This window comes from Lemur catta, chromosome 1 (assembly GCF_020740605.2).
Source record: "Lemur catta isolate mLemCat1 chromosome 1, mLemCat1.pri, whole genome shotgun sequence".
NCBI classification, from domain to species: domain Eukaryota; kingdom Metazoa; phylum Chordata; class Mammalia; order Primates; family Lemuridae; genus Lemur; species Lemur catta.
Window position 1 is genome coordinate 230968448 of NC_059128.1, and position 23900 is coordinate 230992347.

At 51.8% G+C, this 23900-nt stretch overlaps 2 protein-coding genes across 13 annotated transcripts in view; one reads left to right on the forward strand and one right to left on the reverse strand.

Moving 5' to 3' along the window:
- The window catches only part of CFAP44 (cilia and flagella associated protein 44), a 94551-nt gene extending 92718 nt beyond the window's left edge, over positions 1–1833 (forward strand). For all 5 annotated transcript variants that reach the window (XM_045540270.1, XM_045540271.1, XM_045540274.1 and 2 more), the window contains one exon: positions 914–1833. In XM_045540270.1, the coding sequence (XP_045396226.1) occupies positions 914–1105 (192 nt within the window). In that variant the 3' untranslated portion in view covers positions 1106–1833. The remainder of the gene's footprint in view (positions 1–913) is intronic.
- Positions 1834–5962: 4129 nt separating this feature from the next.
- Positions 5963–23900, reverse strand: part of BOC (BOC cell adhesion associated, oncogene regulated) — a 72134-nt gene continuing 54196 nt past the window's right edge. For 5 of the 8 annotated variants that reach the window (XM_045540280.1, XM_045540277.1, XM_045540276.1 and 2 more), the window contains 15 exons: positions 22035–22178; positions 20290–20583; positions 19654–19926; positions 18272–18579; positions 14712–14874; positions 14200–14310; positions 13637–13843; positions 13099–13280; positions 12374–12479; positions 11920–12042; positions 9520–9741; positions 8647–8861; positions 8359–8435; positions 7677–7870; positions 5963–6717 (listed from right to left, as the gene is read on the reverse strand). In XM_045540280.1, coding sequence (XP_045396236.1) covers positions 6530–6717; positions 7677–7870; positions 8359–8435; positions 8647–8861; positions 9520–9741; positions 11920–12042; positions 12374–12479; positions 13099–13280; positions 13637–13843; positions 14200–14310; positions 14712–14874; positions 18272–18579; positions 19654–19926; positions 20290–20583; positions 22035–22178 — 2807 coding nt within the window. In that variant the 3' untranslated portion in view covers positions 5963–6529. Of the gene's footprint in view, positions 6718–7676; positions 7871–8358; positions 8436–8646; positions 9296–9519; positions 9742–11919; positions 12043–12373; positions 12480–13098; positions 13281–13636; positions 13844–14199; positions 14311–14711; positions 14875–18271; positions 18580–19653; positions 19927–20289; positions 20584–22034; positions 22179–23900 lie in introns of those variants that run through there. The other 3 variants (XM_045540281.1, XM_045540282.1, XM_045540283.1) reach the window with 3 other exon arrangements.

A 23900-nucleotide genomic window follows, 5' to 3' on the forward strand; every position in this document is an offset into this window, starting at 1 on the left:
CAACCCTGCTTCCAGCCCTTAATAATACAGTGACTTGGGCCAGTCCGTGAATTTGGGTCTAGCTTCCTTATCTGTAAAACTGGATTAACAACACTGAGTTAGTTCAGAGTTGTGAGGATCAGATGAGAGAGCGTATGTAAAGCACCTTGCACCAAGTAGGCACTAGGTCAATGTCATGTCTCTCCTTTAACAGATGTGTTCCTGTACTCACACCTTACTGAGCATCTCCTTCTGTAACAAGCACTAGGGGAGGTACTGGGTGCACTGGTGAGACTCAGTTACATGGGGTGCTGTCTCAAAAAGGCACAAGATCTAGCAGGAATGATAGATATCGAACAAGCATCTAGGTCAAACCATATGAAATTGCTATTTTTTTTTAAAGCTAAATGGTCAAATATTCAATTTTATAATTACAATAATGTATACTTATGATAGATGTTTGGATAGAACAGAGAAGAGGAAATTCTAACCTAGTCCATTGGTCAACCTAGTGCATGGCTCCTTGAAAGTGATATCGGAAGCATGAATGAGCAGGAGTTGGTTGGACAGGGAGAGAGAAATCAGATGAGGAGACAGATTTCTTTCTAGGCACCAGAATATGGGCTGCATAGAAAAAGGAAGATATACCTTATCTTTTATGATTCCAGAGATGAGCCCTCTAGGTAAGGCATGACTGAGAGCTAGCTTATAGCACTGCTCTTCCAAAGGGATTTGCATTTGAAGAGTTGTTCATTAGTACAGAGGCACATTTTAATGGTGGGGTTCTAGTGGAGGAATTGAAGGCTCCTTAGATTAAGGAGCAGTTGCTGTTTATTTAAACTGATTGTTAGGCTGGCACTACTAACAGATACACAGTATAAGAAGAGGGAAAATTTCACATCCCAAATGATGCTTAAACATTTTCTTTCAACAGGGCAATGCCTTCCAGGGCCTTCGGAAAGCAGATATCTTGGCAAAGGAGAAGGTCACTGAATTGATCCAAGTGCAGACAGAAAAGATTTCAGCCTTAAAGGAGGAGATTGCTCTTCTGCGTAAGAAAGGTGGCTTTATCCTCCCACCCATTCGGTCCTCACAAGAGAATGAGATGGAGCCCACGGAACTTTGAGTTTGCTGTTTTTTTTCAAACCCATCCAAGATTTCCGATAGAATTCAGAGAAGTTCTGTTTCCTTGTCACCTGCAACAATCCTATTTTTTTACGGTGAACTTACCCTAAAAGTCTAAAAACACATCCAGTCATGTGGTTTTAATAATTTCTCTCCAATTTAGTTATCTTAGAACTGAATGAAGCACTCAACATCTAATTATTATAGAACTGAACCATTTTAGATGTTTAGGACCTACTACATATTATAAATTGAATATGAAGTCTTACAAAGCTGTATCTCACAATTGCAAGAAAGCATCTGTAATATATTTTGTTTTAGGAAATTTTCATTTTCAGGTATTCTGAATTTTTAGCCATTGGCAAGAAAAACTATCATTCAAAACTCCATGAGAAAACTTCCTTTTCTTGATACTTGCATCCTTAGAATATAAACATTGATGTTATTTAGTATGCCCTAAGAGAAATGCATAAAAGACAAATTATTTTGCCAACAATATTATAGAATAAGAAATGCAAATTCAAATTTTGCCATAGTTGACTTCATAAAGCAGTTATTTGAAGGGCTCAGGATTCAGAAAATGTAGACAGACTTGGCAGAGCGGTTTGCTTTTGGTTGGGAGAAAGGAAAATAACCAGCTTCCTGAATCACCCATGGTTTTTGTAGACTTCTGAGTGGAGACTTCAGTTCTGAGTGGAGCAGAGGAGTATCATTGGCAAAATGGTCAATGAGGAGGCTTTTCTCTGAAGATTTTTGCAACTCCATCAGAATTCTAACTATTCTAAGTATAGTTTCTCATGTCTGTGCCATTTTTTTTTTTCCAGATTTTACTTGGGTCATTTCCTGGTTTTGCTACAGATCAGGAAGTAATGAAATAGATTTACATCCCTCTGAGAGATTATCTCTAACAAACACTTTTGATTTTGCATAACATTTTAAACTAATTTAAGACTATCCTTTTGGTTTGGGGGTAAGTGATCATTGAAATTCATGACTGCAAACATTGAACAATCGGACTGACATTTGGAGTCCTGTTAGTAACATAGCATAGTGCTTTAGATTCAGAGCTCTATGAGTCTGTATTAATGAGCTACTCAACTGAGGCTGTCCCAAGATAGGTTAGTCACTGAGAAAGAAAGGTGATGAAGGCAATATTACATAACTATAAAAAACAACTCAGCAATACCAAGTCTTCCTAACCTGTGATTAGCCTGCTAACCTGTACCCCCAAATTATCGACAGGACTTGCTTTCTTTGCATGTTAGAATATTCTTAGAGGTGGCCACTTGGTCTATTGTCTCTCTAAGATTCTTTTATACCCCTATTTAAGAGGTCAGAATAGCTTACTGTTTGTACCTGTCACCATTAATTTCTGAGGCGATTGCTTCTCTACTGGAGAGCACCCTTTTATCACTTTCTTTGCTGTGTATCCTAAACTGTGTGTGCCTTTGAAGTATTTTTAAAAATGTGTTTTAGTCATAGCTTTGAGTGTCTTATTTATTGCCATGTAAAAATTTACCCTAAAATTTAGCTTGAAACAACAAATTTATCTCACCCCACATGTTTTCTCAAACCCTATCAAACCCCAGGGATTCTGAGCATCAGGAATCTGGGAGCAGCTTAGCTGGGTGTCTCTGGCTCAGAGTCTCTCATGGAGTTCCAGTCATGCTGGGAACTGGGGCTGCCACCATCTGAAGCTTGGCTGGAGCTGGAGGAGCTACTTCCAAACCCATGCACTTGGTGTCTGGCAGGGGGCTTCAGTTGCTCACCATGTGGGCCTCCCCATGGGGCTGCCCACATGACTCTCCCAGATGGAATGATCCAAGAGTGAAGGGAAGAGCATGAGAGAATGACCCAGATAGAAGCCACAGGCTTTTATAACCTACTCTCAGAAGTGACACTGCATCACTACTGCCAACCTGCTGTGATGTGGGAGGGGACCAAATAGAGTGTGAATAGGCTCACTGGGCACCATGGTGGGGCTGGCTACACATGAATAACTGTCTGGGTAGAGTGATTGTCTCCAAGAAAGATCTTAAGGAGATACTATCTATCCCCTTGGTACTTGTGAGGACCAAGAGAAGTTACCTAATCTTCCTTTGATTAATTTATTGTCTGACAAATGAAGAATCTATAACAACTCTGAGGCTCCTTCCCATCTGAAGATCTGTGATTCTATAATAAATGCAGTAAAAATGAATTTAGTCCACAGAAGAGCCATGTCAAGGATTTCATTTGTATTTCAACATAGAGTAAAACTAATCAGGATTATTATTTTTCCCCAAATTGAACTACAGTATATCACTAGTTAATTCTATAATATTTTGGGCTTCATTCAGTATGTTTGGGATTTGACAAGATAATTAACACTCAATTATTTTATTTTTGACTGGAAAAGGTATATTGATAGCTTTAGTTTCATTTCTACTTGGTTCCAGACTTAGTCTAGACTTAAGACTGAGTCTTTGGGAAGTTTAGCTTCAAACAAAAAACCATGATTCACAATTGCACAGATGTGGAAACAACCCAAGTGCCCATCAATACATGAGTGGATTAATGAAATGTGGTATATGTATACCATGGAGTACTATTCAGCTATAAAAAACAATGATGATATAGCACCTCTTATATTTTCAGGATAGAGCTGGAACCCATTCTACTAAGTGAAGTATCCCAAGAATGGAAAAATAAGCACCACATGTACTCACCATCAAATTGTACTAACTGATCAACACTAATGTGCGCATATGAAAGTAACATTCACTGGGATCGGGCAGGTGGGAGGGGGGAGGGAGGATGGGGAAATACACACCTAATGGGTGTGGTGCCCATGGTCTGTAGCTCTAACTTGGGCAGTGCAAATGAAATATATGTCTCCTAAATGTTTGTACCTCCTTAAAAATTTTGAAATAATAATAATAATAATAATAATAAAAAAGACCACAAGAGTGCAGCCTGTGCAGGAGGTGGCTGGGAAAGCCATCCTGCTCAGTCACACTGCTGTCTGCCTCCTCCTGTGCTCTCAGAGGAGTAACCTCACCTCTGAGGTGGGGCCAAAAAATCAGCCCATGCTGAGTTACTTGTGGATCAACTGTTAACATACTTTGGCTATTTTGAACTCTTGTCCATAGTATCATGGCCTGATCAATCTCAGCATTGGAAGAAAAAGAAATTGTAGAGTCCAGTCCCTCTGTCACAACTTCAAAGAAGTTACTTGTTTCTCCAGAGTCAGCCTGTCCTGTCAGGGCCACCCTGGGAGCGGCCCGTGAGCCTCAGCTCAGCTCTGCACCCCGCCCCTCAGCTCCCCACGACCAGGTCTTACTCTTCCGATAGCAAGCCTTTGCTGACTAAATAAAAGCTTTAAAAAGGCACTGTGATAATAATTAACCTGAACCTAAAGAAATACAAAATAAAATGAAATTGACTATCTGAGCTGTTTCATTTTCTGGGCTGAAATTTAAAAGCCTGTTGTCCTAAGCTTTTCCTTCTTTCTTGCAATCGGCTAAGGTAAATATACACATTTATCTAATTTAACATGCCTCAAAAGTGCTTTTTCTTCCCTGGGACTTTTTTTGTGGGGGGAGCTAAAGCCATTCAGTGTTGTTGTGAATCCCATGCTGTGCAGAAAGCAGATGTTTTACATATCACTTCAATAAAAAATTTACCAAACTTCACTTTGGCAACTACCTTAGATCATCAAGAAGAAAACACAAAGGAGATTTTTAAAAAGCCAGTGGGCTAGAAGGTCAGTTACAGAGTTGAGAGCTCCTGGATTAGCAAAGCCAAGATTGAGAGCAGTGGCCCTGCCCGCTCCAGAAGTGACTTCTGTGCGCTCAATGCCAGGTTGTGTCTGAAATCACAACATCTTATTTCTTCTCTTCCCTGCTCTGCTTTAATTTTTAAAATTCTACTTTTCATTTTTGAAATCACATTACAGTTCCATGAGAGTTCTCACAGCCGTTTGATGGGAAAAGAATACAAGTCTAAGGAAGAACAGGTGCTGTGTTCCTTCTGGCCAGCAGGGGGTGCAGTTGTCCCAAACAGTTAAGAGTCTGACTCGGTTCCTTCGCCTTCTCTAGGATCGTGTTTATCAAAATCTTTGTGATTAGAAGCCAGGGTCTGGCATGACTTAAAGAGATTAAGTGTCTCAAGTGGCATTTCATCTGTAACCCAACATTGCTGAAATCTAGAAAATACATTCCCACCTGGGACCACCGCCCTCCCCCCAAAAAAACTCAGTTAAAGTGTGTTAAGTTTCTCATTGCAAGCTTCAGTCTCTGTCTAGTTCCAGTTCTGCAGATTAAAAAAGTTAGTTCAATTTAAAAAAGAATGTATGGTTGATCCTTTGGTTGGACAACAGTAAGTAAATGTTGGTTTTAAACTGGTGAGTCAACTACTCCAGCAATGTTGGTGTATCTTTGGAAAGAAAGGAAGTGAATTTATCACGCACAATATGTTCACGTGTAGGTAGCATAGCACTCAACTAAATGGTATTTTGGAGAAAATATTTGGTCTTCAACACACGCACCTATATGAAAAGGTTAGTTTCATTCCTTCAGTATGGCCAAGGCTTCACCGCAGGTCTGGTTAGTAAGCGACCTGGAAGGGACTCTGCCCTTCCTTGCCTGTTGTATAGTGTCTCCCTTTTGGACTAAATAGTACATTGTGCATTAATCAAAACATAACTGGCATTCATGTTTAAAAAAAAAAAAAGGAGAAACATCTGCTACCTCTTCCAGATCTCATCTCTTGATGGATCTGAAAATGTCACAAGCAGGTGGGTATTTTCTTCAAATGCTCAAAGACCGAACTCTAACATCCAAAGAAAATGCTGACTCATATATGACTAAGTTGAAGGTTACAGGGAAGACTAAACATTTATTTAGAAGTTACAGTGTTTGTTTTTACAGAGATATGCTGCCACAGATTATTGATTCTGGAAGGTTTGTTAATGCTTATAGTGCTGTACACATCTTAGTCTGTTCTCATGGGCATCTTAGGAAAACACTTCCCGTGGCCCCAGCTCCAGCCGCCTTCATGGGTTCCCCAGGCTGTGAGAGCATGGCCCTCCCTCTGCCTCGTGGTCATCGTGAACCGTGAGCCGGATTCTTGCCCATCGGCTTCTGCGTGGGCCTCCTGCAGCCTCCCGCGGTTGCAGAGGTTCTGAGTGAGGAGTCCGTGTTCTGGCCAGTCTGTGTTCCTCGTTCCTGCTCCACTCCTGTTTATGTTGTGGCTTCTTTGTTTTCCCTCTTGTACCTCAACGGGGAGGATTCCTTATGTCTCTCCAGAATTATAAAAACACATATACATATATTTACAAGTGCATAAATATATAAATATGGCTATAATAGAAAAATAAATACCAATTTTCTCTGTCTCTTTAAAAAAAAACAATATATAGTCTTTCTGCGATATTCGCTTCTGCCTAGACTGTGGGAGGTGGTGTTTCAAAGGACACATGTACTGGTGGGCTGGGAGAGAGCTGCATCCCAGGTTCCTGTCTTACGTAGGCCCCCGGGGGGTGCTGGGGACACCAGTCTCCTCTACCCACTTGGCAGGAGTCAGAACTGTCCACCTCTTCAACTGGTACAAGGCTCAAGCAGCACGGGGTCCCTGCGGGGGAGAAAGAGGAGGAAACATTAAAATCTAGACTGACTGAGGCATCAGCACTGGGTCTTCTCTATCCCTGGTGGGAACTGGTTACACTGTCCCTGAAGGGCGTTTATGTTCCCTCCAAGGTCTCTCCCCGACATGGGAGACTCAAGCACTTAGCCTGCACCCCAGCTGCCTGTGAAGTCAGCAGAGCCCATGAAATGTAGGGGGAAACCCTGCTTTCGAGGTTCCGGCTGCTGGTCCACCCTTCGGTGTGGCTGCTGGTTATAATCATCCCATGCACAAGGCATTCACCCCAGATTGGCAGGGTCCAGTTTTAACGATGCTGGGTCTGGCTCTAGGTCTTTTAGAGTTTAATCTCCCAGAGACAGGGCCCAGCATCCGCATGTGAATGAATGGACATGCACACCAGAGAGGCTAATAAATATCAGCCAGTCCTCTGAGCTGGCCTGTGCCCTCACCAAGCACCCACTGGCTTCCAAGGCACAGACGGAGACAGTGGGATGAGGGTGGCATGAGTGGCCCCGAGCCTCTTGGAGAAAAAGTTCTGTGGAAGCACAAAGACTTATGATGCTGTCTGTAAGAACCTGGCTCCTTAAAATGACTGATGCAAACTTATTCCTTAATTAAGAGACAAGCCCTAACAAAGCAAGGTATTTTGGAGTGATTAGAGAATGCCTTTTTGTGTGATGAGATGCAAAAGGAATTTGTAAATGGTCTTGAAATGCAGAGACCAAAGGGATTCTTCTTCTGAAATGGAGATGTGTCCTTATTCTCAGCCTTTGAGGACCACAGCTTGTCATGTTAGAGTAGGACCCACCTCGGGTCACCCCGTAGACCGACTGGGCCTTCCGCGGTGAAGCAGAGTGGTCGGCCACCCTCCACGCCCCGTCATCTCTCTCTCCTCCAAATCGCTCCTGGGTGGTGGATGCCCACCTCATGTCATCCCCGGCACTGACCTGAGTGAAAAGGGGGGCCCCATGTCGCTTCCAGTCCAGGACACTCAGGGACACTCCTCATGCCTGACTGGCCCGTGGCAGCCGGCTGCTCCTGGAGGTGGCAGCAGTCTTGGCGGGGCTGGAGCAGCTGGTGAGTTGAGTCATCAGGCAGCGTGTATAAGAAAGAGCCCTCGTCCGGGCTAGACTTGGGACTCCTGCATGGCACAAGACCAGACCGGGAGTGAGGTGGGGCAGAGGGGGCCTGGCCCCCCACACCTCTGCTGGCTGCCTCCCTGTCTGAGGGCAGAAGGGCTCAGAGGGGCCTCGGAGCATAAAGTGCACTACACCATTGTTTCCACTGATAATTCTAGTCCATTCCACGCTACTCCACGTGGGAGGATGTGAGTGAAGCCAGATGTCCAGGGGCCTGCGGGCAAAGTCAGTTGTATGTGGGTGTTTCTGGCCTGCCTAGGGAGGGGGGTTCTGAGGAGCCAAGCCATGGCCCCAAGCAAGGACATCATAATTGCAACAAAACGACTACCCGTTAGGGAACGGCCCACAGGGCCGGGCTGTCAGACCGGCCTCCCTGAGCGCAGCACCACTCCTCGGCTCGCGGGGACTGCCTGGGGTCCGAGGAGCTGAAGAGAAAGTGGGGCTCTGGGGCTTGGGAGCAAAAGGCAGGGGTGGGGAGGGGCCTGGTTACCTGATGACCTGGTGACTCTGGGGGTTGTATCCATTGCCAAGAATATTCTGCCTCAGCAGGCTGTTGGTGTCACTCTGCTGCTCAAAAGGAAGAGGAACGAAAAGGTCATGTCAGGGAGTCCAGGTAACTTCCAGTGTTCGCCGATCAACAGGATGTCTTGTTCTTGACCCAAGAAAGCCCGGACCAACAGCCCAGGACGAGAGGCAAGAAGAGGACGCCCCAAGGGGCCGCCAGCCACTCCCCACTAGGTGTCCCCGCCTGCTGCCCGCACACCCAGGAGCACGCTACCTGCTCAAGCTCCCCGGGGCAGTGCTGCTGGGGCCTCGCGCCTGGGCAGCCCCTAGTCACAGGGACCCCACCGCTGCAGGCCCGGCCACTGACGCCACTGAGGTAGGGCTGTCCGCTGGCCCGGTGGCCCTGGAGTCCTCCCAATGGCACCATAGTGTACTGGCAGGAGGAGGGTGGGAGGACGCTTCGAGGAAAGCCCAGGTCTGTTGTGTGTTCTGCAAGGACAGAGGACAGAGGCAGGCATCGGCCAGGGCGACCGGGGGCAGCTGGGAAAGCCCCACCTGGACATCAGGAACCGCCTGACCACACCGGCCAAAGGACGCAGGCAGGGCGCTGACCTGCCCAAGGAAGGAGAACGTTCCCTCTCAGAATCTCCTTCTTGTCACCCACTTCGTCCTAACATCCGGACTCTTCCGCAGTGAGGCGAAGGGTGGGGAGACACAGCAGCCAGGGTTTGGGGGAAGGAGGTGCAATATTTGGCAAACGAGGCAAATTGGCCAGGTATGTTGCCATGTGAAGCCAGAAATTGGTGACTAAAAGCCAGATTAGCCCAGGATGAGGGGGACAGCTGAGGGCAGCCAACTGACGAACATGAGTCAGAGAAGCAGCTTCAGACACTAGAGGACGATGGAGCCAGGCAAGCACCAAGCTGCAGAGCAGCGGAGAGGACAGTTAACCTCCTCTTGTTTCTGCTCTCCTCACTGAGGTCTGTGAGCCGGGAGGCAGCGGCCCAGACGCTGGGTGCTCTTCAGGGCACCCCGGGGCTTCAGCTGCCACGGACCCTGCCCTGGGCTGGAGCCCCCTGGGTGGGCTGGAGACGCCTCTCTCCTCCCGGCCTCCTCCCCCTGCTGTGGAGCAGGGTCACTCACTCACTTTGCTTAGCCCAGGCCCTCCACAAGCAGAAGGGGATGAAGGTGACGATGATGAGGACGATCGAGCCCAGGACGACACCGACAATCAGGTAGGGCAGGTCGCTGGAGCGTGCTACCATGGCGCCAGCACCCACCGGCCGCTCCATGGTTTCAGGAGGGGGTGGCTGCGGCGGGGGCAGAGTTGGGGGCGGGAGACGACCGGGCTGACCAGAGGACTTCCGAGCTGTAATTGTGGACAAAACTCACTTCAGCATCTGTTTCTTTGACATTTCCTTCACAACAAATAGGAAAAAAAAAAATACCCCAGTTCCATGGGTGTAGGAAACAAGGTCAAACTCAGGAGACAGGGCCTCCAAATCCCTTGTTCGAATGGTGGCCATACTCAGCATGACATTGGCATCTAACGTGAAATGTGGTACTACATTGTATTTCACAACACGACCTGAGACGTTTGTGAGACAAGCACAAGAGTCCAACTGGGTCCTTTGGGCAGAAGTGGTGTAGTGTTTTCTGAAAAAATAACTGGTGAACTTTGGGAAGAAAATAGTTAAAATGCACGAAACCGGCAAAAGGACTGGCAATGGAAGAATTGACCCCAAAATTTGCTACTTCTGGGTGGGTTGAGACAGGTGAAGTCCTAGGTATTAGCTTGGGTCACAGAGCAGGGAGACAGGCGTTCTGGGGCCCACTAGGACAAACAGCAGCCGTGAGACGCCAGTTCACAGGTGAAGGGTCAAGGCTGTCCACGCCTCACCTGGGCTTCGCTGTCACGGGGCGTGGCTGGCACCGCTGACTCTCAGCCATCTTCTCCCCTGTCTGACTTCCTCACTGCCTCTCTGCTGCTGCTTGTTACACTTCTCCTTCCCTGCTCTCTGCCTCTTCAGATGCCGGGAGACCTTCCTGCCGCCTCTGGGCCTATACCCTCTGTGTGTGACCTCACCTAGTCCCCGACTTCCCCCTCTGTCCTAAAGACCCCCAAGTCAGTCTCCCCACGGGCCCCTCCCCTGCGGCAGGAGACCTGCTGCTTCTCGGACACTTCGTCTCAATGTCGCCAAAGACTCAGAGATTCCGTAAGTCTCCAGGTGGTCTGACCTTGTTCCTTTCTCATGAAACCTGCTTCTCCGCTTGCCTTCCCCACTCAGTAAGTGGCACTGTCACCTGTGGGGTACTTCCAGCCAGAAACTGCAGCCTACTTTTAACTCCTTCCACTCTCCCCCAGCCCCAGCGAGCAGTCCTGGTCCTGCCCGCCCCTCCTCAGAACAGAGACCCACGCCCAGCCCTTCTCTTTCCTGTAACTTCAGGGCCCAGCTCTCTCCCCTCAGCGTGTTCCTCACACCCTGGCCAGGGGCCACCTCCACACACAAATCCAGCAGGGACCCTCCTGCACCTCACAGCCTGGCGTGGCCAGTGCCCACCACCGGACACGGAGTCTCTGGCCTCTTCCCTGAGCACTGCCTCCCCCTCCTTCCCAGTGCCGGGCACTCCAACCATCTGGACAGCCTGTCCCCCAGCCCACTCCCTCCTCATTCTAGCCTGAGGTCAGTGCTCCCAAAGGGCCAGTGCAGTGGCTTTCTGAGGCCTCTGTCCTTTTCCCTGGTGCAGCTCTGTGCAGGCTGCTGCAGGGCTGGGGCCGGGCACCTATCTGCCCCTTCACTGCACGTGGCAGCATAGGCCGGCAAGTGCACACCGCAGGTGCTCGCTAAGTATCTGCTGAGTGACCGAAAGCAATGGGAGGCGGGAGAGAGAAGGCTGTTGCCCAGTGACAGGAGATGTGTTGTTTCTATTCCCACTACTTTGTGATCTTCTGATTATGTTCTTTGCGATATAGCTGCTTATCTCACTTTCAGTATCTGTAAAGTGGAGATAATGATATCTATCGCCCTGACCGACATGCAAATTAACAAGTTATTACGTGAACACGTTTAACATGTTTCAGTGCAGAGGAAGGGCCAGGGCCTGTAGTGAGACAAACCTGGTCCAAGGCGTGCTCCACCACTAACTGGCATGACCTTGGCCAAGGTATACAGTTTCCCGACGTTCAGTTCCCTCCCCATCTCATGGGGTTGTAGTTACACAAACCGACCAACATAAGCACCAAATGCTACTTCGGGAATAAAGTAACTGTAGAAAGTTCCCAAGCTAAGAATGGGATCTATCCTGTGAGTTCACAGATGAATTAATTCCCAAGTTCCTTGAAGTCACCATGATGGCAACCCACTCAGGCTTAGAATGAGGCACGGACAAATGAACAGAAGAGTGAAAAAATGATAAAGTCTGGAGATGCTTGGAAAATAAGAAGTCCTCCTAGCAAAGAGATACCCAGCATGGCACAGGGAACAGTGACTGGCCCCTAGTTTGCTGGGAACAGCAAGAAGGGCGAGAAGAGCCCAAAGAGAATCACCTTTGGTCTCACAGATCATTACGTTGCTGAACTCGCTCTCCCCTCCTTCGTTGAAGCACTGCATCTTAATGTCATAGGAGGTCTCTGGCTGCAGGTGGCTGATGGAGTGCCAGTACCTGTCCCCTGGGGGAGAGAGAGAGTCTGTGTGGTGACATGTATGTCGTTTGCCTGGCCCCGATCTCACAGTCAGTCTCAGATAGGGCTGTGTGTAGGGGACAGTGCCACAGGCTGGCACAGGGTGAAGAATCCTCGAGGAGCTGTTCCTTGTTGTCCCACCACCATGGGAAGGCAGTGTGTGCACTAGTGAAGTGGCAGCCCTGAGGGTGTTAGGGAGGAGTCAGGGCACGGACGCTTTGTGTCACACCAGGCCCGTGTTTTACGCTTTACCAGGTCTCACCAATGCCCAGACCCCGAGCGGATGGAGGAAACCACATCACACAGGGGCATTTCTCACCTTCCACCATGTCCTTCTTGTAGTCATTATCATTGTCACTGTCTGTGGGTCGGTAGTAGATATAAAAGCCATGGATTGGGGTGTTGTTGTTACTTGCTGGGATATACTGCAAGTAAGGAGAAGAGACAGGTTGACAACGGAGCAGAGAAATCGTTGAAGCAAGACCACCGAGGTATGGAAATTCACCCCATCTAGGGTTTGACCTTCACTGGGGGCCCATGACAAATATTTCTGATGCTACCCTGAGGTTCTCTGAAGAATGCTGTAAAGATTACTCATATTTTCTTTAGCCCAGAGGTCCCCAGGCCTTTGGAAAGAAGGAACAAATTGCCGTTTCTCCGAAGACTTAAATCCCCTCTGAACCCTCCTGGGCATGTGAGGATTAGTATCTCTGGCTAAAAAGGGACCCTGAACGACTATGCTGGGATTCCCTGTGGTGCCAGGGGAAGGGCAGAAGGAGGGTGGGACATAACCTGAAAATGAGAACCAGCCTGGAGGTCCACCAGGGTAAGGCCCCCAACAGCAGCTCCGGCTCACTCAGAGCCTCTCAAGTGCCGCCAGTCGGGCTTCCAGGTCCACCGAGCAGGGGAGCCCAACCCCCAGCACATGGGTGGGGGCATGTTGGGGAGGCGTCTTAGAAGAAGAGTCCAGGCAGGGAGGGCAGCCAGCTGCCAGCATAAGCCTTGGCCCGTCTTCCCGATGCGTCCGAGGCTAGACCCGCTTACCATCCACTTGAGCATGATGGTGGTCTCGTTGACGGCGTCCGTGAAGGTGATGTAAGGGCCTGCCACAGGCCTCTCGTACACGCGGCCGCTGTAGCCTGACACCACGTAGGGCCGGGAGGGGGCGCTGGGCTCGCTCTCCCCCAGCATGTTCAGAGCCCGCACTCGGAACTTGTAAGAGGTGCCTGGTGAGAGGGGCACCCACTAAATCAGGAGGTGGGAAACGCCTTCTGGTTGCCCCTGGCCCCATCAAGGCCCAAGGCCCGAAGGACCTTCCAGGTAGCCCTTCCCCAAAGCAAGTCCTCAGCGGACTCACAAGAACTCCTGTGCTCACCAGAGAGCAGCCCACGGGAAACGGCTCTGGGCCCTGTCGTGGGAGAGGGAGCAGGAAGGGAGTGTGGGACTGAGATAAGCACAAGTGACATCGCGTCCACGTGCGCATGGAGGTCTGAGCCAGAGAAGGGCCCCTGTGGCTCGCCCTCCTCCTGCAGGTGGTCAGGGGCGGCTGGGGGATCAGGAAGGAGCATGGCCGGGCCCCTACCTTTCTCCAGGCCTGTGATCTCCACGGACAGCCGCGAGGGGGGGATGGCGCTGGTGGCCAGGATCCAGTCTCCCACTTTCTTGAGCTTCTTGTACTCCACCCGGAAGGACTGGATCGGGAACCCACCATTCCCTCGGGGAATCCAGGTCACGTAGACTGAAGTCTCAGAGGCCATGGAGATAGTGGGCCTGTCCGGAGCTTCCGGGGCTGGGGAAGACCACACAGGTTGAGGAGAGGAGCAGGAGGGACGCTGCATTCCGACTGGCCACAGCTGCCCCAACAGGGCCTGCTCCTCCCCAGCCCTCACCCGCAGGTGTGGGGGTCAGACCTGCCCCTGCTCCCTGGCTGCACCAGGGCAGCACCCCCGGCGTCACACTCCAGGCTTTTGTTTGAAAAGCTCCAACCTATAAGTCCTTGTTGTGGTTAACTGGGGAGATGCCAAGAGAATGCCATAAGGACTCCTGGACCCTCCGAGCCATGACCCCGTTCAGCTGCAGCGGGGGCCTTCGGGAGCAGCTCAGTCCTGATGGGCATCCCCCCGACCGGCTGCTACTGGGGCTTACGGGACAGGCGGCCGTGGTCCGGCTGGCTGCTGCTCTGGGGACTGGCCCCAGGGTCATCTCTCTGGATCTGCTGCTCCTTGCTGGCCACGATCTCGGGTTTGGGCCGCCGTCCTGGGTGGAAATGGGTGGAGATCAGCAAGGATGGGAGCGCGCATTAGGTCTCCCTCCCCAGAGTGAGACCCTGCAGAGGGGTGTGACAACGTGATATAAATAATAACCCAGGGTGCTGGAAGAGTGCTCTGATTCCCAGCGCTGCCTGACCCTGTCGTGGTCCTGCTGCTGGACTCTGTCTGAGAGGGACAAAGGGATGCCCCAGTGGCCAGCTGGTGACTCTCCTGATGAGAGATGGGACCTCACCTGGCACACACACCACAGGGAGGCAGTAGTGGGAAGGAAAAATAAAGTTCAAGGTGAGTAGCTGGGGCAAGGAGAGCAGGGATTCCCCCTTGGGCCTGGTGGGACTTGCTTGGGCCCACGGAAACCCCAAGCTAGGGCCGATGTTTGACTCTCACCAGTTCGGAAGGTGACCATGGCGGTCTGGCCCTCGCCCGCGCAGTTGTACGCTGCCATCTCCACTTCGTACAGGCTCCCGGGGTCGAGTCTGGTGAGGGCCAGGCGGTGCTGGTTGGCCGGAATGCCGGAGATGGTCCAATCATCAGAGGAGTTGGTGACCTGCTGGAGAAGGTAGCTGGTGTAAGGACCAGCACCTCAGCCTAGAGCTGCAGGTGGGGTATGGTGTGCAAGGAAAGCAGGACTGAGCCCAAGAGGGCCAGAGGAGGGCAAGGACAATGGGCCAGGCAGGGGAGGCTGGCCCTCCTGGCTATGGGACACCCCCTCACTGGGACAGTCAAGTCAGGCTTCCAGATGCCTCAGGTAATGATGCCATCCAAGCGCCCTTGGTGGGGAAGGTCAGGAGGCCTGACTTATGCTGCTGAGAACTTCTCCAAAGACCTCCTCCCCCTTGTATTTCCAAAAACCTCCCTGTTTTACTTCCTTCCTCTTTGCTGTATTTAAACCAAACACAGTTCCTTCGGTTGATATTTTAATGAGAGACAATGACGAGTAAGATAATAAAAGCCGCGGAACCAGTAGAAACAGCAACACTCGCTGAGAGCTTACTACGCGCTGGCACGGAACTAAGCACTTTATATGCACGACCTAATTTTTCCTCACAGCAGCCCAAGAGATCGGTGTTAATGTTGTTTCCTTTTCACAAAGGAGGAGATTAAGGCTTAGAGAAATGAGCAACTTGCTCAAGGCCACACTGCTAGTGAGCGCAGAGACTGTGACTCGACTCCAAAGAGCATGATCGTAATCGTCCCCTCTCCTAGGAAGAGATGGGGGCCACAGGGCCTGGGTCCCAGTCCCGCTTGTGCAACTCTGAGCAACTCCCTTAACTCTGACCCCCAAGCTTTGCATTTCTAAAATGAGACAAATAAAATCTCCCAGGTTATTCTGAAGAGTCACGAGATGACTCATATAAGGTGCCTCGGCCTGAGCCTGGCGCACAGCGGGTTCCCTTTCTTGGACCCTCCCCACATGCTCCTCTCAGTGAGGTTTCTGTCACTTCGATCCTCTTTTTCTCTGTTCCTGCCCTCAGTCCTTGCTTAGAACTTCAACACTGGGGATGATCAGTAAATATTATGGGTTACTCTTTCATGCCTTCCGCTTCTTAGCTGTTTAAACCTCAAGAAAAAAATTAGGGAGCTCTGGGCTCCCCAACAGGTGATGCTGAGAGGCTGCTGCTTCTCATCCACCCCACCTTTCAGGACAGGAGTCAGCTGCCAGCCCTGCACGTCTCCGAGAGCCTGCTGGAACCTGGTGCTGTGGTTTGATGAAGGAAGAAAACAGCTGGTAGGAAAAGCTCTTATCCCAAGCAGAATATTCCAAAGTAGAACAAAACCTACCATTCAAGGCACAGGGATGGTCTGGGCTCATTAATGTCAGGCTTCCAGGACTTGTTCCAAGGGGAGAAATTTTTACAAACTGAGAATCCCCAGTGGTGCTGGAAACCCAAACACAGTAGCCCAGGGTCTGCAGATGCACCAGGAAATGAATCTCGCTTTGTGCATGTGAAAAAGTGAAAATTAGCTGAATGATTCCCAATCCCCAGCAAGAGAAGGGGGATGGAAAAACACAACCCAAAGGCTGACTTTGGATTTCAAAATTCTTTCTTGGGTGACGGTCTTTAAGACACGTTAGTTCCGCAAGAGAGGAACTGCTTTCAAGCCAGAACTTCTGCCTTGGCAACGCCTGCGTGGCAGCTCCAAGAGCCCCACGGGCCGGAGCCCGAGGGAAGCCAGACCCAGCAGGTGCCCCGCGCCCCTGCACCCCTGCCCTCCTAGCGCTGGCCTCACACTTCCACTGGGCTCAGAAATGAAAATAAGAAACAGAAGGGTAATTAGTCACTGTCACACACACTGAGAGGGTGAATGCAGCCTCAGCCTGGCATTTCCGGATCACCGCGGCATGGCCTTTGCCAGCCTGCCTCTTGTGTGAGGCTGTTTCGTGGCCACCTATTGGCCTGAAAAATATTATGCTTGCTATCATGCTGGTTTTTGTCTCCTGGGAAACATGGGCGTTTGGCCTGCCCGGATCTTTGTCTACAACTCTGAGATGGAGGTGTCCAGTTACACGGGGAAATAAGGATCAGGATCAGCCCTGCCCTGTAACAGGAGCTGAACAATGCCGAGTTTGTTACAAACTCATTCGCCTCCTTCGCTGGCGGCCTATGAAGAGGCCAGCAGGCGGAGGGTTAATGAGCAACTGCCCCCCACTCCATGTCCCCACCTGCGAGGCTGCAGAGGGGGCAGCATGGGATTGCTCTGCCTCAGGTATCTCTCTCTCTGATGGCCACAGGGTCCCTGTGGACTTGCCCTGACCCAAGGTCTTCTAGGAGAGCAAGTAAGGGACAAGAAAAAACAGAATGAGTTAGGGGTGGGGGGTCCAAGGCAGGGAAATGGCTTCTGCACAGCCAAAGCTTTCCACTGGGCAGGGTTGGCTCTGTTTTCTTGTTTGTTTCGGGAGGGGGAAAAAGTGAATAAATACTTTTAGTTCCACATGCATATATTTTCCATATTTTCTACCAAGTGCATGTAGTATTTTTATAAGCAAAATGATATAAATGCATAATGAAACTCAGCATTTATAATATGCTATTACTTATCAAATAACATTTAAAAATCCATTTAAGAACAATAATTTTCTACTGTTTAATGGCCTTAGAAGGAAAACAGCATATACTTGGGGGGAACAGAAATGTTTCAAGGACATTTTCTTACAGATTTCATGCCCTCTTCCCTGCGGGGTCACAGTAGGCAAGAGCACAGCCTTGGGGGACAGGGGCAGCTGGAGGCCCTGTCCTGCCTCACAGGGCAGCATCAGGACCACGGGCCTGGCTCAGCCCTGTCCTGCATCCCGGCAGAGCCTGAGACTCCCTCCCCGACAGCTCCTAAAGCCGTCACCTGGACAGACTTGCTTCTGTCAAGGAGAAATAGCTGAGGTCTGAAAAACATGATGTGCTTTGAGCTCGAATACCTGCTTGTCAAGCCCAAGCCATGATAAATTCTGAGAACTGAGGGGGTATTTTATAGCCCACAGAGAAAACAGTTGTTCACAAATATTTGTTTTCCTGGCTTTAGAGGTAGCTTACCGTGCCAGAGTTCCTACAGGTATGTACCTAGCAGAGCTAGCTTACTTTGGTTAAAAAACAAAATGAAACAACATCAACAACTAAGGACAGAGGAAAGGGGAGGAGGGTGATGGTTAGCAAGGTGGCTGTTCACCGTCTCCTCTGGGACGCGGAGCCAGTTTGAGTGTCTGGGAAACGAGTGCACAGAGTTCGGACCTGGGGGCACACACGGCTGTCCCCTGGGCCTTCCAGGGCCCCACGTGCCCGTCTCGCATCAGCCCCCCGGGAGGCAGGGGAGACGTGCCCTGGAGGACAGAGGCACGCCCAGCCGTGGGGTTACTGCTGCAGGCTTAACGCCCAGGAGGCGGAGCGACCCGCTCGGGTCGGTGCAAGGAGGCTGTGTGGGGAGAGGGTGGCACGTCGCCAGGGCCATGGCTGTACCTTGCGGTGTTTCACCACGTAGTAGAGGATCGGCGCCCAGCTACTGCCCTCATGTCGAGGCCGCCACACCAGCTCGTACGAGTCTGTCTTGGAGGTCCGGGGTGAGCTGAGGATGATGGGGGCCTCGGCAGGTGCCACCTGCCCCTTCTCTTCTGGGCACTGCGGGGAGGCAGGCTGCACCGACGTCGGGGGCCCGGCGAGCCCCGGTTGGCCCCTCAGCACCTGGTCGGCGCGGCCGGGTCTGGGGGCTGGCACAGGAGGTGTGGCAGTGGCCAGCCGGGCATCCTGCCAGGGCCTCAGCGTTGTACCTGGGGGACCCACAGGAAAGAGAAGGGAAGGGAGAGGCTGTGAGTCCCCTGCAGAGCCGCTGCCCCCAAGGAGGACACAGAAGGAAGACAGAGAGAGGACCCGAGCCAACCACCCGCCCGAGCACGGGGCGGCTCTGCGAGTACAGCCAGGCTCTGTGGGGAAACGGCCGCGAGCCCCGGCCCCGCCAGAGGGGAAGGCAGCCCGGCCTGTGCCCGGCCCCTTGCTGTGGCTGGGGACATCTCTGCAACCTGCTGTTTCCTGAGTCCGCATGAGGCAGGTCTTCAGTGAACTATCCCAATTTGATCCTGAGACAGGGGGACCCGACACCTGCCTCCTCAGTCTAGGCCAACGATGGGGCACGTCCCTTCAGGTGGGATCTTAACACCATGGCGCCAGGGGGCCTCTTCCTACCCCGCTGAGGTGACCTGAAACTCGAGGCGTGAGACCAACTGGGAATGCCCTCTGAAAATCTGAGGGGCCAGCGGGGACAACGCTTCCTTCAGGAAGCTTCCACAGACTCCACCAACATGAGTCTCTCCTCTGCCTGACCTCCTCCACCACAGGACATGGACGCCTGATCATGCTGACTCAACACGTTATTACTCATCACATTTTTCTCAAATTGCTTCCTTGGCAAGCTTCATGCCCTTCCTAGGAAAGTTCTCGAGGGGAGGATCTTTGTCATGCCGTTGTGCAGCCCGCATTACCCAGCCCAGTGCCGAGCACACAGCCACTGCTCAGTCGGTTCAGGCATCAATTAGGATGAAGCAAGCCGAGAAGGACACTTGCTTTTCTTTGCTCTAGGGCAATGGTTGTCAAACTGGGTTCTGTGGAACCCAAGGAATCACTGGATTCGGCAAACAAATAAACAATTTTTTTTAAATATAATTAAATGAGTCATTTTCATGAGTGAAAATTTACACTTCTGATTTATTAATGTTAGTGTAAATTCGAACTCACAACTAAAAGCTGCTTTTATCTTTCACATAACTGGGGTTTTAAGCTGGATTTCTTTGGAGAAAAGGATTCTGGGAATGTGCAGCTGGAATCTCAGGCCTCTGGGCCGCACTCACCGGGCCTGGCAGTCCTCAGCTGGACCACGGCATGCGCGCTCCCGACCTCATTCTCGGCCATGCACTGGTAGACGCCTTCGTCCTCGGGCCCCACGCTGACCACGCGCAGGGCCCTGCGGGACAGCCGGAGGCGCTGGCTGGAGGTGAGGGGCACAGCGTTCCTCAGCCACAGCACGGAGGGCGGGGGGTTCCCACGCACCTCACAGGTGAGCTTGGCGCTCTGGCCCCACGGGATGACCAGCTGGGACAGCTCCATGGTGACCTCGGGGGGTTCTGCCGGGAAACCAGAGCAGGGTGAGAAGGGCTGTGTCTTCCACCCCAGGGCCAGACGGGCAGGAGCGGTCGCGGGCAGGAGGGGCTCCCTCCTTCCCCTTGGCTGTTGCTTTTTCCTACTGGGCACGGGGAGAGGGAAGGACAGGTCCCCCATCTCCACCATCAGAGTCACAACGGGAAAGGGACGAAAGAGGACTCCAGGACCACATGCCTTAGCCCCCAGGATCCGAGGAGCTCTGACTCTCATTCACTGGCGTGTGGCCTTTCACAGGACTAACCCTCCCTGAGCCTGGGGTACAGCTTCTAGAAAGGCCATGCAGAGCAGAGGGAAGGCCAAGGCAAAGGCTCACAGCAGACGCTCACCGAACACCTGGACGTTGTAGAGGATGACCGCTGCCCCGGGTTCCCCGACCCCGTTGTCGGCCATGCAGCGGTAGGTCCCTGAGTCCTCCTCGCTGGTGGTGTCGATGAGGAGGTTGCTCAGCAGGAAGCGCGTCTTGTTGTAGCCGGTGACACTGGACCCGTCCTTGGCCCACGTGACCCGTGGGGGTGGGATCCCGCTGGCCACACATTCCAGGATGAGACTCTGGCCTTTGGTGACAATGATGGTCTGGGCCTCGGGGGGGTAGATGATGCGGGCAGCCTCTGCGGTGGAGCCTGGGGGGCGAGGGGCAAGGGTAGACAGTGTGTGGACCAGGACATCCTGCCAGGAGGCTGTCCCAGGGGCTGTGATTTGGGATCAAACAGCCCTTCGGCGGCTTAGGACCTATGCAAAGTAGGGCAAGTTCCTTCATCCCCCTGGGCCTTGGCTTCCCTATCAAAAACAAGGGCTCATGAGCAAGAAATGAAATACCAGAGCAGCAGCAGCAGCAGCAGCAGGACACCTGGGCTTAAGGTTAACTGTGTGTGTGGGCAAAGAGAAGGAAGAGGGTGCGCAGAAGGAAACAATTTAAATGGTGCAGGGGATCTTTCGGGCTTGCACTAAGTGCCCTGCGAGGCGGAGGGTGAGATGGGAGACAAGGACCTGCTGTGCCCCGACACACCCCGTGGGTCTCAGTCCCGAGCGTCTCTTGCAGTGAGCGTCTCACAGCGAGCATCTCGCTGAGCTGAACAGAACCCATTGTTTAAAGACAGTCATTTCCCATATTGCGAGGTCCCCGGATGCAAACAGACTGTTCTTCATTGCTCGGCTGGGGGAGCCACGATCTTTTTTCTGGAGACAAACTGCATAGAACTTATTGAAAGGCACGTTACTCTCCAATGTGCTGCCCTCCTCAGCGACCTTGAAGGAGTAGGTGGATATGTGAGATTTTGCTTTATGTGCCAACTAGGGGCATACCCAGATTTTCTAAAACATGAAACTTACTACAGTTTGAGAGGCTGAAAAAAGAATACAAAATGACAGATACAACATTAGGCCCTTGTGAGGCCTTTCTTGGTGTGCAAGGAGAGTCCACTGGAGTTTAGCTTCATCAGCTCCACGTCCACCCATCTCTGGTGCCGACTCTAAGGCCTAACTCCATGTGAGATGTCACCCACCAAACAGGCAGGCGCCCTGTCATGTGCTCAGCAACGTAGCTGTTGCCTTCAATTCATGGGGGAGCGTGTGGGCTTCCGTGGACGCCCCCCCGAAGGAGGTGCTGGGCCACTGCAGCAGTGCGGACAGTGCAGGCCGGTGGCCTCAGGCAGGGTGGAACGGCAGGCCGGGAGGCCCCCCGTGTGGGCATCTGATCTATGCACGTGCTGTGTCCACGGCTGAGCTCGAGACTGAGGCCCACGGCCCTGCCCAGGACGCATATCTGGACTGAGCCCAATCACAAAGTGATGCAGTAAAGGAAACCTCTCTCTCCACAGGAGGAGGAAGGGGATGTCCCCACAGTGCTCGGATGTGACAGCAGGCATAGCTACCCCCTGAGCCAGGCCGAGGGCCGTGTGCTGTGAGAGGCTGGCTCTGGGGCTACCCAGGGGGAAAGACCCCCAGTGGAGTCCTGGGTGTCCCATGACCCATGGCCCAGGCCACCCACTCCAAGAACACAGAATTGGAGCATGGACTGTGGTACCCCCAAGAGTCCACCTCCCTTCCCAGCCGAAAGTGGCCCAGCCCTTACGGCGCACGCGCAGCCTGTCGCTGGAGCCAGAAGTTTTCACTTCCTGGGTCACTGGGTTGTAGGCCGCACACTTGTACATGCCCTCATCCTCCTGGCTGGCGTTGACAATCTGGAGGTTCCCCGATGGCATGATAAGGTAGTTATCTGTGGAAAGGGCAGGGCCAAGGGAACAGGGGGTGAGTTTGAGTCCAGAATGCTGTACTCTGCAGCTCCGACAGAGGTGAGTGGTATGAGGGCAGAGGGCAGGCAGGACCCAGGTTCCAACAAGCCCAGACCTACAATGCTATTCTCCCCATAAAACCTCGCACCAGATGGGCCAGAAGTGCCAGGGAGAGAAAGTAACTAACCAGCTAATGAACTGGCTGACCAACTGACTGCCCCGAGTTAGTGCACAGGTCTGTGGGAGAGCATTCTGTACTTTCAGGGGAGCTGGGGGAGGGTGGAAAGAAAGCAGGATTTGGAGTCAGGTAGACCTGGGCTCAAGCTCTGGATCTGCCTCATACTAACTGTGCCATCTTGGGCAAGTTAATTAACCTCTCTGATCATGTTTCTTCATTTGTAAAAAAGCATAATGTAGGCCTCCTCAGAGCAATTGTAAGGATCGAGGGGCCCATGCTGCACACAGGAGATGAGATGATCATTCCTGCAATCCTCCAGAAGTAGGGAATGGACTGAGTTGCCGCCTGATTGAATTGCTGCTACTTGGAGAGGAGTATTCTAACCTCCGACCACTTGAATGCCACTGAAACCCCTGTCAGGCTCTGTCTGCTCCTGGTCTGGGGTGCCATGTGGTGGGGCCCCAGGGGTGTGTTCAGGTTCCTTAGACAGGAAACAGATTCAAGCTTCTGGACACCCCAGTGACCAGGGTAGCATTTGGCTTCCTGGCAGGCACAGCATTGGCCGTCAGCTCTGAGCTTCATTCTGGCTGCCCCTCCTGGGAGTGGTGGTGTCACCAAGTCTGGTGCCTGCTGCTGCCAGGCCACCAGGGGTGAGCTGCTTAGGCAAGTACCCGGTGGGCCGGGAGAAGCCCTTGACCGTCGTGGATGAGCAGGCCTCCCCTAGGGGCTGCTGCCAGGCTTCTGCTGGGGACAGTTGTTATTTCTGAGTGGTTGGATTAGGGTTTCATCCTTTTGAACAAGTTTTCTGTATTTTCTTAGTTTTCTATAATAAACATATACTCCTTTCATAGCCAGAAAGAGTTAATAAAAACATCTTAACATCTATAGAACAGTTCAAAAGGTAGATATTTTTACCTGTGGGGTCAGGTCAAGTAGGGTCTACTTGGCCTTGAGTGCAGGGTCAGCTGTAGGAAGCAGCTGCCTTCTAGTTGAAGGACATCCCCCTTCCCCTGTGACACCCTGTGGACCAAAGCTTGGCCCCCCTGGACCAGCTGTTGTGCCCACTATGGCCTGAGCAGGCAGCTATGATAGCCAAGGTAACTGCATTTACCAGGCAGACAGGCAGAGGGAAAAAACTAAGTTCCACTAAAAAGATTGCTCTGCTGTGTGGGAACAGCTCCACCTCCTACCAGGGAACCCCAAAGCTCGGGCTGGCAGCCTTTCTGTGTGTGTTTGCCCACGGGGGGCTCTTGCAGGGAGCATCCGGAGCCCTGATCCAATGGTGGCAGCTCAGTAACATCTCCCAGGGCCTCCCTCAAAGGATGAAGACACTTCTCATGGTGGGGCAGAGGACCTCCATAATGGAACTTACCTCCTTTAGGATCCTACAGGGCTAAATATCAAGAAAGAAGACAGCTGGCCAGCACGAGCACAGGGCTGCTGGCGTGTTTAGGGTCTTGGGAGGCAGCAGCTGACCCAGCGTAGCCAGGCAGTTGGAGGAGGCCAACGCTGCTCCTGGCCTGGGCTC